At 28.5% G+C, this 16356-nt stretch overlaps 2 protein-coding genes across 2 annotated transcripts; both read left to right on the forward strand.

Annotated features, from left to right (window-relative positions):
- The first annotated feature begins 3359 nt into the window (after window positions 1-3359).
- Window positions 3360-9937, forward strand: LOC113849390. The gene is made up of 4 exons (XM_027479278.1): window positions 3360-3507; window positions 4915-5041; window positions 5158-5230; window positions 8961-9937. The coding sequence occupies exons 1-4, from the start codon at window positions 3480-3482 to the stop codon at window positions 9231-9233; spliced, it is 501 nt and encodes a 166-aa protein (XP_027335079.1). The 5' UTR covers window positions 3360-3479; the 3' UTR covers window positions 9234-9937.
- Window positions 9938-11486: 1549 nt separating this feature from the next.
- Window positions 11487-15592, forward strand: LOC113849392. Its single transcript, XM_027479279.1, has 5 exons — window positions 11487-11686; window positions 11784-11833; window positions 12755-12860; window positions 12985-13043; window positions 15059-15592. Exons 1-5 carry the CDS (start codon window positions 11579-11581, stop codon window positions 15108-15110), a joined length of 375 nt encoding a protein of 124 aa, XP_027335080.1. The 5' UTR covers window positions 11487-11578; the 3' UTR covers window positions 15111-15592.
- The last annotated feature ends 764 nt before the right edge of the window (window positions 15593-16356 follow it).

The following is a 16356-nucleotide window of genomic DNA, read 5'->3' on the forward strand; positions in this document are numbered from 1 at the left end:
CTCTTTTTAATAAAAATTTATTATTATTAATTATTTATCCTAAGATTAACAAAACCTAAAAATTAATACATGATAAACTTTTAGATAGTTACATAGTTACTAGCGCCCAAAGTCATTGGACTTAGACAAATCAAGAACTAAAACTAAAATAAATTGAAAAAGTAAATCAAAGTTTCACCCAAAAATTGCAATTAAAAAGATGTTTAATCTAATAATGATATAACTGGTCTAAATTAGTTGGAATTCAAAAATAATAATCTAAATAAGACACTTTTTAATTATTTATTCTGAGTTAAATTTTATGCTTATTAAAAAGTATAACTCATTTCATCTTAGTAAAACTTAACAATTAATAATAATATTTGTGCTACTAGTTTTATTCAAATTGAAAAAATTCATCATTTTCTAAATCAATTGAGTGATGAAATTGGTTGAAATAAAGTTTATGCAGAGTGAGTGACTTCTGTTGTCTAGTGACTTGTGTTGAGCAACTGCTGCTAAACAAGTTACACGACTAGAAGACAACACCAAAGTAACAAAAAGAGGAATGAGAGTTGCTTCAGCTAGCAATCATTCTGTATCAGATAAAGAGATTCGCAAGTGTATACTAATCCTAAGCGAGAGAGAATTATGAAATGCTATTTTTACCTTTTAAAATTGCTTTTAAACAATTCAAAACGACATATTTTTAATATCAAGAACACAAAATATAATAAAATATTATTATTACTTAAAATCAATTTTAAGAGTCAAAGTTAATAAAACTATTAAAAATAAAATATAAATTTTAATTTTGGCTTAGGTGTTGCTGTCTCTGTTCTTTCTTTGTGAAAATCATCTATGGCCATGATTTTACTTGCTGAATGCATGCAACGGTTTAAATGGAGAAGAAAATGAAGTCATTTTATGAGCACTTCTGCAAAAGCAATGATTGAGAGGGAGAATGAATATTGAAGCAAATATCTTCTTTAGCAACAAAGAGAATTATGAGATGGACATCTTAAAGTTAATTTTGGTTCATCTCATAATTAAATTTTACTATTTTTTTAAAATATATATCTTTAATTTTAATTTTATTTTAATAATTTATAAGCTTTTCACTCTTTTTGTAAACTAAATTAGAGTTAAATTACTATCGGAAAAAATTAACCTTCTATTTAGCTTAAATTTTGGCTATTCACTATTTTGTTGTTGTTGTTCTAAACATCAAAATATATTAGAAGTTTTAATTAAAAAATACACTAAAGTGTAGTAAAAAAAGAGCATATATATATATATATATATTGATTATTTTATTATTATTTCTTGGATTTATAATTTTTATTATGTTTTAATGTTTAGAAAAAAATAATTATACCACGCAAAAATTTAATAAATGATTGAGTTTCAAGGTAAACAAATGACTAAATTTTTTTGGTAATTTAATTTTAACTTAATTTATGAAATTGTCTATTTATAAAATAAATAAATTTTAAGGATTAATTAAATTAAAAATGAATGTCTGTTTGCAAGATTAATGAAGTTTAAGACCAATTTAGTCAAAACCAAAGTATGAAGTGTTTAAACTGATAAAATTTAAGAATATAATTAGGATAAAATCAAAGTTTAAAGTGTTTATTTGCAAAGACAATAAAATTGAAGGTGATTAAATACTTTTTTAAAAAATATATTAAGACATTCTTAAGTGATAGATATGATTGATGTCGTTGCGAATTTTCAGTTTTCAAATAAAAATTTTAAAACAAAATATATACTAGGTATAATTTTTTTAACTCAATCTTAAAACTAAACTTATTGGAAAAAAAAATTAAAATGTTGCATAAATTGTTAACTAAAAAAAATAGAAAAATACTGATTCTTATGCAATTTAGTTCTTTTTTAACTTTTTATATTTAAAATTAAATCAAATCACAGATATAATAATTTTATGTTAATTTTTTTATTTTATCTTTATATAAATACTAATCTAAAATATAATTTGACGTGATTTATAATTTAAATTAGATTGTAATTTATGATGAAATATAGTAATTTTAACCAACTTTTTTATATTAAATATATATTTTAATTTTTTTAAACATTATCTCTTAAATAAAAATAAGGTACTAAAAAATTAATTGTTCTTATTTTAGACTATATTCATTGTTTAGTTAATAGATTTTTATTAATTTATCAAATAAATGTTAAATATGTGTCCCTTAAAAATACAAAAAATATTGAATTCAAACTCAAAAAAATATTGAGTTAGATTAATTTTATTTTAATATTATTTTATGCAAATTAAATCATAATTTTAATTTATAATTAATTTGAATAAAATTTTATCTCAAAAGTCAAAACTAATTTAAATTAAACCACGCAACAATCATAACTATCACCAATATCACATAAATTGTTGTTGTCACTGTGAGGTGAATTTGAACTTGAGTCATTAATAAAATAACAAATAGTTTGGGATGTTTAAGAAAAAAACATTAACATTAATCCTAAAAACTAATTTTAAGTATTTAAATTTGTAAGTAAATTACTTTAATATAAATAAATATTTACTATTTTATATATTTAAAATAAAATTTAAAGAATAATAAAATTTCCAAAATAATGCTAGTGTAGTAAATTTTAAGCGTTATTAACAATAATAAAAAAAAATGTTTAGTATTTGACACGCTTTCTGCATCACTTGTCGGCGTCGCTTTCAACATGGTTTGTCTCCATTATAGTAAAGAACGGCTATCGTTCCGTTTAAGTTTCAACTATATAAATATTAGTTTAAAATATATTATAAATTAAAATAGGTGTATATTACTATTATTTTGTATAATTTTTAAAATATTTCATTAATATTTTCTAAAAAAAATCATTAAATTTAATGTCGCAATATTAATTTCAGACAATGTAAAGTTTCATTTTAAATTTTGAAAAAATAATGTCCAAATATATTTTAAGAATATAGGTTAAAAAAAAAGAAACTGTATTAATTATTTTTGATATAGTGAATGTTTTTATATTTTAATTAATAGTCTTGTAAATACAATACTATAACTTGTAAATCTATTTTTTTAAAATTAATTTCTTATACTTTTTGTTATATTTTAAAAATAAAATTTCAAAAAATTTGAAATGATTAAATATAAAATTCATAATACTATTTTAACGGATGAAATTAAAATTAAAAAAGGAAAATTGACTGACAAATCGTTGAATAAATAATAGTATTTAATAAAAAAACTATATTTTGAGAAATAAAAAGATAATTAAATATATTTTTAATGAGTTTAGAAATTACTTCAAAAAAGAAAATGACGTGGCATGTGGTGCTTGGATTGATTCAAAGGAGTAGTGATCTAAGCCTGTGGTTCAGAAGATGAAAGTGCTTGTGATGATTTAATTTAATTTATACGTTATTCCTACCAATGTACCATCTCTGTGGAGCTTCACTTCCAAGTGTTTAAAGCTTTGAACACAGAGAGGTTGGTGTCATGGGCCAAGTCTTTGACAAGTTTCAGGGTATTCACTCTCTTATTTTCCTTTTCAATCATTCATTATTTCTTGTTGCCTTCTCTTCAATTTTCTCTTTTTCAGTTTTCTTTCATTTGTTCCCTACTTCATGTTCTTTTCTGTTTTGGAATTGCCCTTTTGTGTTTCTGCTCACAAATAATAATAATAATTCAAAGACATGAAATTTATATTTGTTTCTGGACTCTCTCTCTCTCTCTTTATATATATATATATGACTGAATTTAATTTACCATGTTGTGCATGAAAATTATAAAATCTGCGGAAATTGGGGTTTCATACTGTACAAGTATGTTTATTAAACGAGGTTTTTGAAGGAAATAATTATGGTTATTAAATGGGGTTGGGTTGAATTTGAATGGGATAACTCTGGTAAAGTAGTAACAAGAGAGTTGCTCAGCTCTTATTTTTTATTGCTGCTGGGAATTAAGCTTTGAAGTTTGGTTTTTAAACGGGAAAGTTGTATAAATCCCTTTGCAGGTTTGTCTTTTCTCTCTTTCTTAGTTTTTTTTAGATGTGTTGGATGTTTATTTTGAAGGAACTTGTGCCATTTTGAGATAAATTATGGTCACTATCATCATTTGTATTGTGTATACAGCAACAACGTCTCTGACTTGATGGCCAGAATGTGTGAAGCTTATGGTTTAATTACTTACATATACAATTTGGGAGGACAAGGGAGCTCACAGTGGGAGAAGACCAGATAAATATCTGGATTTGGTTATGTCGCTCAACTTGTGATGTAGGATAGAAGGAAAACCAATTAAAGTGAGAACAAGAAGAAGGAATGATAGATGGAAATTGTGGATAAAGGATAAGATAGAGAAATTATGAGAACATAAACAGTTCCAGTAATTTAGTATGTATTTAGTTTAATTTATTTTGGAGAAACAAGTGCTTGTTTTTTTTCAATTCTCAGAGAGATTTGAAAACAAGTGATTTATTTTTTCAGAATAATCTGTCACCAAACATGGGCTTACTATTCTCCATCTAAGATTTGACTTGTTCATTAACAAAGATAGTTTCAGTTCTTTGAGAATAAGATATGCAAACTTGTTAATCAAATATTCAAATAGCCTAACTTTAGGCTGGAGAAATTAGTTTTATATTATTTCTTAAATCATTCAAACTTTTAGCTGTTGAATTTAGCCACTAAACTATTAATGATTCTGTTCTGAATAATTGGTATTTCAATAAACCCACTTCCTTGATGGTTGAAAACATTCTTATTTCATTCTTCATGAACTCAAGGTAAGCTAATGCAGTTTTTATGCCTTCTTTAGACTGACATGACATTCTATGTAAGATACAGAATATTAAACATGCCATACCATTGACTGATACAATTGTAGAGTTCAATGCCATTGCTATTGTTTAATAGCTTTGCACGTTACACAGGTAATGAATGGAGGAAAAGGCAAATAAGGAAGATAACTGATCGAGTTTATGTGAAAGTACAGAATCAAAGGCAATGTGATAACTTGAGTTTTGAAGATCTGTATATTGCTGTTTTACTTGTGTACAAGTAAGAAGCCTGCTTCATTATTGTATTTGACATTTTAGCCAAGTTGATGATATGTTTTTGAAATACTTAATAAATTTGATTAGTTCTTCTAAAAGTGAGTTGTTTCTATGTTGTAGTGATATCAACAAGTATATTCCTGGTCCCCATTTTGATCCTCCATCAAAAGAGAAAGTTAGAGAACTCATGAAGGTACTTTGTTGTGTCATAATGAGATAAAACTAGGAACTCTATTTACCTACAAATATGAAAATAGTACTCTCTGGAAATGAATCTTCGCTTTGTTGATTTCTCTTATAACCATATGATGCACATGAATTTCTGTCTTTTTAATAAGAGGTTAACCTATGCATTTATTCCATTATGATAACATTGGATGGTTTGAATCTGAGAAGCAACCATGTATTGAGCTGTTTATAGTGTTGGTTCATTTGAGCGATTACTGTCAAAAATGTATTTTTAGAATTAACTGAGTACTTAGTACAAGTGAAAATATAATACACTTTAAAGCATGTTTCAAGTCAAAATATATTGCTAATGTCCTCTCCTCCCCTTCAATTCCTACCATTCTCCTTTCTACTAATAACTCCTTAAAGTTTTAATATGTATATGAAAAGACTAATAAATCTTACTATACAATTTTAGAAGGATGGCTGTTAAAGTTATATAATTTTTTAAGACCTCTATTAGAAAATTTGAGGACCTAGAGGGTGATATCTATATTATCTTCACATGGTCTGAGTGTAAAAATATATGCGATTAAGGTTTTATACCTAGTGTTACTGAAAGTTGAACAAACAATCCAAACAACTCCAGTTGAGGATGACTACAAGCTGAATGCTTCTGTTATAAAACAGAGAACATGATACACATGCACGGGCACACACATATACAGAGAGAGAGAGAGAGAGAGAGAGAAATGAATCTAGAGTGAATTTTCATTGAATTGATTTGTGTACAAGAAGTTTATATAGAGAAGTTATACTGCTATTAACTGATTAACAAACTGTTTTAGGTCCAGTTTGGATAAACTTATCAATAAGTACTTATTGTTATAGGAGTAAAATATTTAGTAAAATGGATCAAACTCTTCCCATAACTTTAAAGTTAATTTATGCTTCTTTTAGAAATTCTCTCATTTTAATTTCTAAAACTTACATAGTATAAGTTTCTTTTAACTTATGAAAAAAATAATTATTCATTTTTTATACTGATTTCTTCTATTATTCAAAACTTATCTAAACTGGGCCTTGATTAGACTGTTGCAATTGACTGACTTAGTTCAAACAGAATATCAGCTAAACTATGCTGGGACAGTACAGTAAAAGCATATGATTAATATTACTCTTAAGTCCTAACATTCTCCCTTCAAACTCAAGTGGGTTAATTGACCGTAAGGGAATCAACAATATTGAGTTTGCTTCTAAAATGACAAAAACCGGTGCTTCCAACAGCTTTAGTTAAAATATCTGCAATATGATTTTGAGAAGGTAGTGATACACACAGAAGCTTTTATTGATAACTCTTTGTCTGATAAAATGTATTTGCAGATTTAGTTCCATATGCTTTATCCTTGAGTGAAGAATGAGATAATGAGCAAGAGATACTGTACATGGGTTGTCACAGGATATGATATGTTGTATAATGGGAACCTTCAATTCTTTTAGAGGAGTTTATTATCCATAGGATTTTTGCCACTGCAGCAGCTAGACTTCAATAATCTACTTCAGCACTGGATCTAGCAGATTGTTTTCTTGACCACTAGGAAACTAGATTTGGGCCAAGGTAAATGAATGATCCAGAGGTTGATCTTCTGTTTTCAGGGTCAGACTCAGCATCACAAAATTCTCAAATACAGATTTGAGACTTGTTAACAGCAGGCCAAAAATGTAAACCATTGGTAATTGTACCTTGTAGGTATCTTAGAATTTTTTTAACAAGTTTCCATTGACTCTCTAGAGGTTGTGAGAGAAACGGACTAGCCTTGTTTACACTACAGCTGATTTCAGGTCTTGTTATTGCTGCATATTGTAGTGCACCAACCACTGACCTGTATAGACTGGATTCTGAAAAATGATATGAACCAAAATTTGAAAGTTTGGAATCACTAACCATGGAAGTGTTTATTCCTTTAGCCTTTTGCATCTTAGCATTGAATATTAGATTTCAACATACTTGGTTTGAGACAAAAGTAGAGAGCCATTAGGAAGAGTGGTAGGGTCATGGATCCAATCTTGGTCTCAAGCATACCACCTATGTTACTGGTTTATTATGGTAGGCATAGGAATTAAAATTAATTCTATTATGTCACAGTTATTGGAGTGAGCAGTTATGTATTCAGAATGTAATGTATATTTAGAATATGATGTGAAATTTCTGTGGTAAAGACAGTTCTGCTAGTATTTTTCTTCTCTTGGACAGAGATTATGCTCTGTAGGAGATGCTAAAACTGTGGGAAAGCAACATTAATTGCTGTATTTCTGGGTTTTATTATATTTCCTATCAATTGATTAAGAGTGTTCTATCAAAGAATTTTGACTTCAACTCCAAAAAAATAATCTATTGGACCCAACTGTTTAAAGGCGTAGGTAGAGTTGAGTCTAGATATTAATTTTTGTATCAGAATGAATGAGTTTTCATGATGGATTAGAATATCATCAACATATACTAATATGTAGATGATGTGTTCAGAGGTACAACAACAACCAAGCCTTATCCCATTAGGTGAGGTTGACTATATGTGTTCCAAGGTAGTTAGTAGTTAAAATAAATAGAGGAGAGTCACATCTGCAGGTGGTTTTGAACCCATAGCTATGGAGAGTCCTAGTGATTTTCTCAAACCAGGATCTAGGAGCCTGCTTTAGGCTATACAGGGCCTAATTCAGTTTAGAGACGAAAGTTCTGTCAGCAACCTCAAATCCAGGAGGCTGAATCATGTATACGTCATCTTCTAGGTTGCCATTCAAGAAATCATTGTTGACATCTATTTGTTGAATAGTCACTTATTAGTTAATATACTCCTAACAGCTTCCCAAAAGTTTCAATTCTCTTTAGATATCCAATTCCTATAATGTGATGTCAAACTTTTGAATGTGAAATATTTTAATCTTTCTGGCTTTTGCTATTTTCAAATTAGTAAGTTTTTGACTAGGGGTTTTTGTAAGTTTAACCAAATGTGAGAACTGAAAAACATAAATAAGTGGGTGCATTGAAGTATGAGGTGGAGAGAGGATAGGTGTTGACTAAAGAAACTGATGAAAAAATCGGTAAATAAAACTTGGATCGTACAGTTGAAACTTTTGGAAATTTGGATGCTCAAATTCTGTTACTTTGTAGAAATTGCTGCATAATACATACTGTTTTATGAAGTTATGAGATGCAGAATTAGATGGAAATGCCTTTGCAAAAGGAGAAATGCTAGCAACACATTCTTTCACACTCTTTTAAACACACTTTTTCTTATTGGCAATTGTGAAAGTATGTGGGTCTTATGTCCTATATAACGAGTGTGTTCATAATTTTGTGATTTTGAAAAAATTTCAACCAATGATAGTGTGTTAAGAGAGTATGTTTCGAATTAACACTCGTCTTGCACAAATAATCAGAGGTGTTTTGCACTTTTCATTAGAGCTTTGCTATATTTTTTACTAGCTAATTTATGTTATTTATATATGAAGCTTTATTATGTTTTTCAATCAGAATGAACTCGGAAAATTTTGATAATGTAGCAGGAGTTGAGAGGCACATCTTTCTTTCGTGCTTAACCATGTTAAAAAAACAACTCTTCGAAAATAAGCTAAATCTACACCTTTGTTCAGGCCAACAGAATATGTGAATTGCTTCAACTACATTGAAAATTTTTCTTGTATATTATAATTGTTTGCATATTGGTATTTGGTGTGATTCATATGACAATGTGCAGAACTGTGACATCAACTTGGATGGGGAAATCGATCATGACGAGTTTTTTGATTTCATCCTACAAATGACAGCTGATACATTCACTGTGGTTAGTCAAAAACTTATTGTCACTTTGATTGTTGCACCAACAGTTGCAGTGGCAACAAAGAAAGCCACTGAAGGTGTCCCAGGTGTTGGGAAAGTGGTGCGAAGGTTACCCAATTCGGTTTTTGCTTCCCTTGTGACAATCGCAGCCGTGTGGTTCCAGAAAAGGGGGCAGGAATCTGCACTCTAGTCCTTGCACATCATGTCTTTTAGCAGAATGATAGAAGAACTCTCTTGATTGTACACATACATGGGATTGACACTGTTTCTATGTTAGTCATACAATTGCAGTTGATAAAAACAATGGTTGCAGTTCTCATTTTGGCCAAGTGATCAACTCTTGATTTGTCTGTCAAAGGTTATGCATGTAAATAAACTGTTTTCAATAAAATTGTATAAAAATATAAAGTTATTTGTTTTCCTTTACATTTACTCATGTCTTACTGATTTCTATCATGAGCTTGATCTGACTGATAAAGATGTTAGAAATGAAACCTCAAGAGGACTTTATCTGGTGAAGACTGCTTTCTTACAAGTTTTCATACCTAACATTGTATAGATTTTACTTCTTTTCTTTTAGCATGCTAGCAATACATGTATAAGAAAAAATAGTTGGCTCCTCTAAGGTGAGCAGACTTGTAAAGTAAGAAAGTAAATGCCTATGTGAAATTGGGAACTGTTTGGTACATATCTATCGAGTAACATCTAAGGTGCCTCATTTTTCATTGATGTATGAGATTATCATAGGCACGAGATGCCCTATTTAATCTATGAAAAGTCTTGAATGTTGGGTATTAGGTTTGGCCACTTTAAATTGAAGTTAATTTTTCCTTTTAAATTCAATTTCCTTTATACAATACCCATTTTACACTCAATTATTTGGAATTTGCTTTGTATGAAAGGTGAAGTAGATTCTCATATTCCTCCATTTCGTTTTCGTGCTTCTTGAACCCCTGAATTTTGTTTCTATGAATTGAAGCGTGTATGATAAATAAACGCATGATGTTTTAGTCATGTTTAAACTTCTGTACATAAATACTCCTTCCAATTTCTTTTTATCAAAAACAATTAATTAATTCATCAATATTAATATAAAATAATAATCTATCATAAATTTATACTATAATCTAGAAATAACTATAGTATTAAATAATTAAATTGACAACGTATATATTAAGTAATTTATTTATATAGATAATAAGTGACTTTTTATAAAAATGATTTAAGAATTAATATATTTAAAAATGAATATTCATTGCTTATAATTAGAAAGAAATAGTAATAGTTATTTTTATAAAAATAATTCAAGGAAGTATTAATTTTCCTTAAAGTTTTTGTAACAATAATACATGCTAATTTACACTTTTGAAAAGGCTAAATATAAATTTTTTTAAAAAAACTATAGTCCTAGCTAAATCTTTGAATACAAGACATTCATTCCAAAAGTTTTTTTTTTTTTTTATCACTTCAGAGTAATTTTGAAAAATTATTTAAAAAAATTACTTGTGTTGTGATAGTTTAACTAACACAATGTAAATTAATACAACATGGTCGATATTGTCATATGATAAATTTTAATGATTATCGTGATAAAATAATAATAATTCCTATGTGACAATATTTAATATATTTTGCTGATTTATTGTTTAATCTAATTTTTTATACATTACTATTAATTGAGTTAATTCACCAAACTAATTTTATTAAAAAAATAAAAACTTATTTTTGTAATTTTTATGCCTCAAAAAAATTAATTTTTATTTATCATTCACAAAATATACTATGCATAATATTTTTTTTAGAAGAAATTGATTTCTTATCTAATATTCATAATATTAATTTTTTCTATTTTAATATATGTTTTTTAAATATTACTTAAATTTAGTATATCTCTCTTAATTTTAATTATTTTTTATTTAAATTTTTAATTAAATTAAAAAATTTGCATAATACACGAAATTAATTTTAAATGAAAGAGAACTAATTAAATTTATATTTAATTCGTATTATTTTGAATTATTGATTTTTTTTTCAGTTTGGGAAAAATATGGTTGATAATTTTCATGATTAATAATTTTTTCTATAAAAGAATTATAGTTTTTATTTAGTTTCTAGTTTTATTTTTTTGTGAATTTCTTATAAAATATTTTTATTACCAACTAATTCATTTTATTTATTTTTTATTTAATTCTTCTAAATCTCACTAGTAAATAAATATAAAAAAAGTAATTTGTAAGAGGATTAAATATATAATTTCTTGTATTCCGAGAAATTTTTTTAAAAAGGTCATAATATTTTTAAGGACTTCATAAAAGATTAAAAAAATATAAATTAAAAGTAAAAGAATTTTAAAGATACAGGAAATGTAATTAAAAAAAATATTAATATTTAATGAAAACTAGTAATTCATAAAAATAAAAATAAAAACAGAGCATCATCTTCGAGCGATGGCACTCCCTGTCACTGAGTGATTAGGTTTTTTTAGTTTCATTCCAAGTTCGAATTCTGTAATTTGCCTTGATTGTTACACTCACAATGGTGATTGCAGCACGAAATTCATTGGTATCTTTTGTCTCTATATCGTCTCTATTTTTGTTCTTCTGTTTGTCACCAATCCTTGCCAAGTCTCCTCAGCCAATCTCCGTACGCATCTCTCAATATCCCTCTTTGATCTGTGTTTCTGTTACCCTTTTCGTGTTTCTATTCATTTTCGGTTCTTGGTATCTCTTATATCATGCAGGATGCTCAAGTCAGGAAGATGAAGCTTCAGTGCTATGCTGATATTGACAGGTTCATCCCACTTCTTTTCTTTTCTTTTTTCTCTCTCTATTTCTTGAAGAATGGATTGGGTTGAATATATGTGATATCTGAATATGCCAAATATCACATATATTCTATAAACTTATGATTTGGGTTATAGAATATGTGTGATATATGACATATTTTGTTAGGGTAAAGCTTACTTATCAAATCAATCTCAAGTTTACTTATTTTGTTTATATAAAGAAGTATCTAAAGGGATGAACTTGACAAATTGTTTGAGTGAATTTGTTAGCAAGTTGAGAATTTTGTGGAGTGATTTTATAGATGGAAAGTTTGGAGGACTGATACAGCCATTGGAGGTGAATCAAGTGAGCCTTTAGTGCATGAAGGCAACCATGGAAGATGGGGTCGTGTTTACGTGAGGAAAAAGGCATTAGAAGGGTGATTGGGTCATGATTGTTAGTTAAGGGGTATATTGGGGATGTGGTTTGAGATATTTTGTCAAGGCAAGTAACATCTTTTAGGGTCTAATTGTATTGTTAGTCCAATTTTTCACGAAGCTATTTTCCGTTATAATTGAAAGAATGAAAAATATTTGCCTCCAAGTTTAGAGCTGTGGCAATTTTTATGCACAGGTGCACATGGTTTTACTGTTTATGGCTCTGGTTCTTATTCCTTTTCTTGAAAATTTAATTGGGCTGCAGAATGTATGTGATATGTGGTAACTGTTGTTGATACAGGTTTATTGTTATAAACTCATTTTTTACCATTATAATTGAAACATATTTGCTTCCAGTTCAGTGCTATGTTGAAATTGGCATGCACACTTGATTTTACTATTTCTGTGTTTGGGCTGCTTTTCTTTTTCCTTGGAAATTAAATCAGGTTGTGGAATGTGTGATGTTTGGCAACTATTGATGCACATTACCATTTTTTTTTGGTGGATAGTGGATTGTGGGGTTGGTCATGCAAATCATCAATGATAGCAAGGGAGAATTGTGCTCTGCGATGCCTTTCGCCCGATTGTTATGAGCTCATATATGAGAGTGACCCGGTGAGGCTAACTTTGTGTGTGATACCCTTTTTGATGGGATTGAGATTAATAGTGTTTTATGGTTCTTGTGTTCTAAAGATGCTCAATTGGGTTGCATTTTTCTTTTTTCTTCCTTTTTTTGTAGCTTGAAGAGGGAGAAAAGGACTTTTTTCGGAGCCAAGAATTCAAATATTGTATGCATAAGTACGTATAATTTCTGCACCTTGATGCTCAAAATTTTAAAATGCATTTAGCAAAATTGAAGTTGTGAAAACTGCAAAGCATGGGTTTAAATACAAATTTTCTTATGATTGATTTGATGTGGCTGGTCTGAGAAAGTAAAATATGTTGAATCATGAATCAGTTTTGGTTATGATTTATGTATTGATACATTGATTATTGAAAATAGAAACAAACAATGGATCTCAACAGTTCATTGTTTTGTTGGAAAGCCACCATATCATTACTTTTATCTATTTCTTGAGAGTTACCATAAATTATTGGACCTTGAGTTGTTTGTGGCAGGGGTATTATAGTTTCTAGGGAATGCTAGATTAGAGAGATTGGTGATGTTTAGTTTTTACCAGATAGTAGAAGGATTCATAGCTGGCAACTGCTTGTCTCGCATGCATCCAATCCAGGTGTCTAGTTTTGATAATCTTGAATGTCATTCATGCCTTCCAAGTGTTGATATCAAAAGAAATTGAGTTTTAGAAGTTAGAATTTGAATTTTTTTATTTGTATACTTACTTTAAAACTTATGGCAGATTTGGTTTGCAAAAATGTGTTGTTTTTATTTCTTGTTTTCACAAATAATTACAAATGTGTCAATTTGTTTTCATTTTGTTGCTAAAGTTTTAACACCTTCAATTTGGTTCGGCAAATCACAAAGATAGTAATTGTTTTCTTTTTAGTTGTGACAAAATTAATTCATTTTTTGCAATTTATTCTTTCTCTTTTTTATGGTAAAGGCTTTGTTGGGTAAGGTAAAGTCTACTTTAGTGATCTCTATGTCTCAAAAGGGATTAGGCTTTGTTTCATAATATAATGGAGCAGCCAAACTCTTCACTTGTTTAGTAAAAGAGAATTCTGATTGCACTTGAAAAATTAAAAGTTGTTCTTGGCTTGTTTATTTTGTGAGCTCTCTAATTTCACCAAGAAGTTAAAGGGTTTTTTATTCTTTTTATTCTGTGAACTGATGGCAGCATATTTTTATCATATGTTTTGCACTATTTTTAGGAATATATTGGATTACACAACATTGTAATGCAGAGGGGATAAGCATGTTCAGTATAATTTTTTATGGTCATTATATTTTTCATAATTTAATATTGTATTTTTATCTTTGGGTAAGCTAGTTTATTTTAGTTTCAGTATTTGATTAGGCCTTAGTTTCAAACCTTTTATGAAGTTGGTATGAAGGATGGATTTAGGGAATAAGAAAGTTGGTATGAAGGAGGAACCTTTTATGAAGGCCAACCTTTGGAGGAGAATTCTTCCTCCTATTCACACTCATTCAATATAATTGTTTCTTTCTATCAATTTCTCATTTCTCTTTCTTGGGTTCATAATATATTCTTTCTTCAAAGCAGCAGTATTTGTTCTCTTTTTCTCTTTTGACATATTCTCTTTATGGTTGATAAATATTGTTCTGAATTGTGTTAGAATATCTAGAGGATATCTCATAGTTTAGAGTGTATTTATTTGATGAGTTTTGCTTATTTAATTAGGATTAGGATTTAGGAGCCTTCTGTTAACATAAATAGAACTTAATGATAGAACAAGTAGTGATTTTGTTTGGTACATACTTGATTTTTCATAAGCAAGGTCTTAGGTTCAAACATTGTGTATGGAAAATATTCTTGCTGCGAGAGCTAACCCTACGTCCATGTTGTGAATGTATAAGATCAAATAGGATTGGTTCTTGTGGAAGATACTTATAGGTACTTTTATTCTAAAAAAATAGAGCTTACTGATTTGTTTTCTATATCACATCATAACACTTCTTATGCTATAAATATATTTTATTATTCCGAGTATTTCTTCCCCCTCTTTTCCTCAGGAATTTCAACAAGTTGTATTGACATGATTGGGTTTGTATCAGCTATTCATTTATAGTCAATGATTTTATTTTACAATTGCATCTATAATTAATATATTGAGGGAGCAACATATAGATGAAACTTTTATTCTAAACATTATTTATGTTTAACTTGCAGGTTGTCCTTGGGGGAGAGTCTTGAGGGTGTTAAGGGTGCCTTCAGCCACTAATCAACATAAAAATTCAGAATTGGAGGCAAAAACAAGTTATGGAAAATTTAATTGCCCTATTGAATTTAGATTATAACAAATGTCCAGGAGTCCCAAGAGCTTTTTCTTCTGAGGTGTTAATTATAAATAAACCAAACACAAATATATTGTCTTAGAAATCCAGTATAAATTAGAACCAAACAACGTTTCTCAAAAGGCTAGTGGCTTAGTTTTGTATTCTTCATGATTCTGTAAAGGTAGCATGCAAGTTACTTTTTCCTGTGTATCTTTTCAATTATTAATTGACCAATGATCTCACTGTTGATGTTAGGGGCAGAACTAGAGGGTGACCCTTCTGGTTATTTGTCATAAGTGTTGTTCTTTTGTTTTTTTCTTTTACTATTTGAAGGTTATGATCCCTCTGATCTTATTGATTTTTTAATGGCTTAGAGGTATGAACTACTTCCTCCAGTGTCCACCTTAAGGTAAAAGTATCCTGAGCAATTAGTGGAAAGGGTTTGAGTTTAGCTAGAGACATTATGAACCTGCCAATATAATTGATGAGTGTAAAGGCCTCTCCAATTTTAGCTGAAAATTTGACTTTTTTTTTCTCACTGAATACTAAAAGAAAAATAAAAATGGGCAAGGGTAAAATGTGATCACATGTGATCGTGTTTTGGTATTCATTATGTTGATTGCATTATTATGTTGTTATTATTAGTTTATTATGTGGGATTCCCATTCCTTTCAAGATTGAATGAATGCTATTTTGTACTTAGTTCTTTGAAGGGGTAAGGGTTATCAAGTTGGTTCCTCATTTATAAATATTTCAAAGTGGTAATTAAAAGGACAAGCTTAATACATAAATTAATATTGAAAGACTAATTCAATTGGATTGGAAAAAAAATAATTTGTTTACATGAATTCTATTTCTTTGACTTCAATTATAATTTCTTTCATCAATTTATTAGGTTAGTTCCCTCTAAAGGATGATCCTTTGCTATTCACTAGACTTTGACGATTTGAGCAATTTAAACCTTCCTATTTCTATTTTGAAAGGCAAACTATTATCTTTAAGCTTCTTATTTTATTTATCTAAATAATACATGTTTTCTATCGTATTTTTCATTTATTTTTGTTTTACTATTTTCTTTTTTACTTATTTTTTAAACTATTTTCTATTTCATCCAAAGAAAGCATAAAACTTGTTATAACAAAAAAAAATTCTTATATGAGAGAAAGAAAATTAAAAGAGGGAAAAAAAACT

Source organism: Abrus precatorius, unplaced genomic scaffold (genome assembly GCF_003935025.1).
Source record: "Abrus precatorius isolate BTA unplaced genomic scaffold, Abrus_2018 Scaffold9, whole genome shotgun sequence".
NCBI classification, from domain to species: domain Eukaryota; kingdom Viridiplantae; phylum Streptophyta; class Magnoliopsida; order Fabales; family Fabaceae; genus Abrus; species Abrus precatorius.

Bases quoted from the DNA above. Each gene is read 5' to 3' on its own strand.
- LOC113849390 (XM_027479278.1), top strand. From the start codon at position 3,480: ATGGGCCAAGTCTTTGACAAGTTTCAGG. The intron at 5,042-5,157 runs GTAAGAAGCCTG...TCTATGTTGTAG, and splicing joins GCTGTTTTACTTGTGTACAA to TGATATCAACAAGTATATTC. The intron at 5,231-8,960 runs GTACTTTGTTGT...GACAATGTGCAG, and splicing joins AAGTTAGAGAACTCATGAAG to AACTGTGACATCAACTTGGA.
- LOC113849392 (XM_027479279.1), top strand. From the start codon at position 11,579: ATGGTGATTGCAGCACGAAATTCATTGGTATCTTTTGTCTCTATATCG. The intron at 11,687-11,783 runs GTACGCATCTCT...TATATCATGCAG, and splicing joins AGTCTCCTCAGCCAATCTCC to GATGCTCAAGTCAGGAAGAT. The intron at 11,834-12,754 runs GTTCATCCCACT...TTTGGTGGATAG, and splicing joins TGCTATGCTGATATTGACAG to TGGATTGTGGGGTTGGTCAT.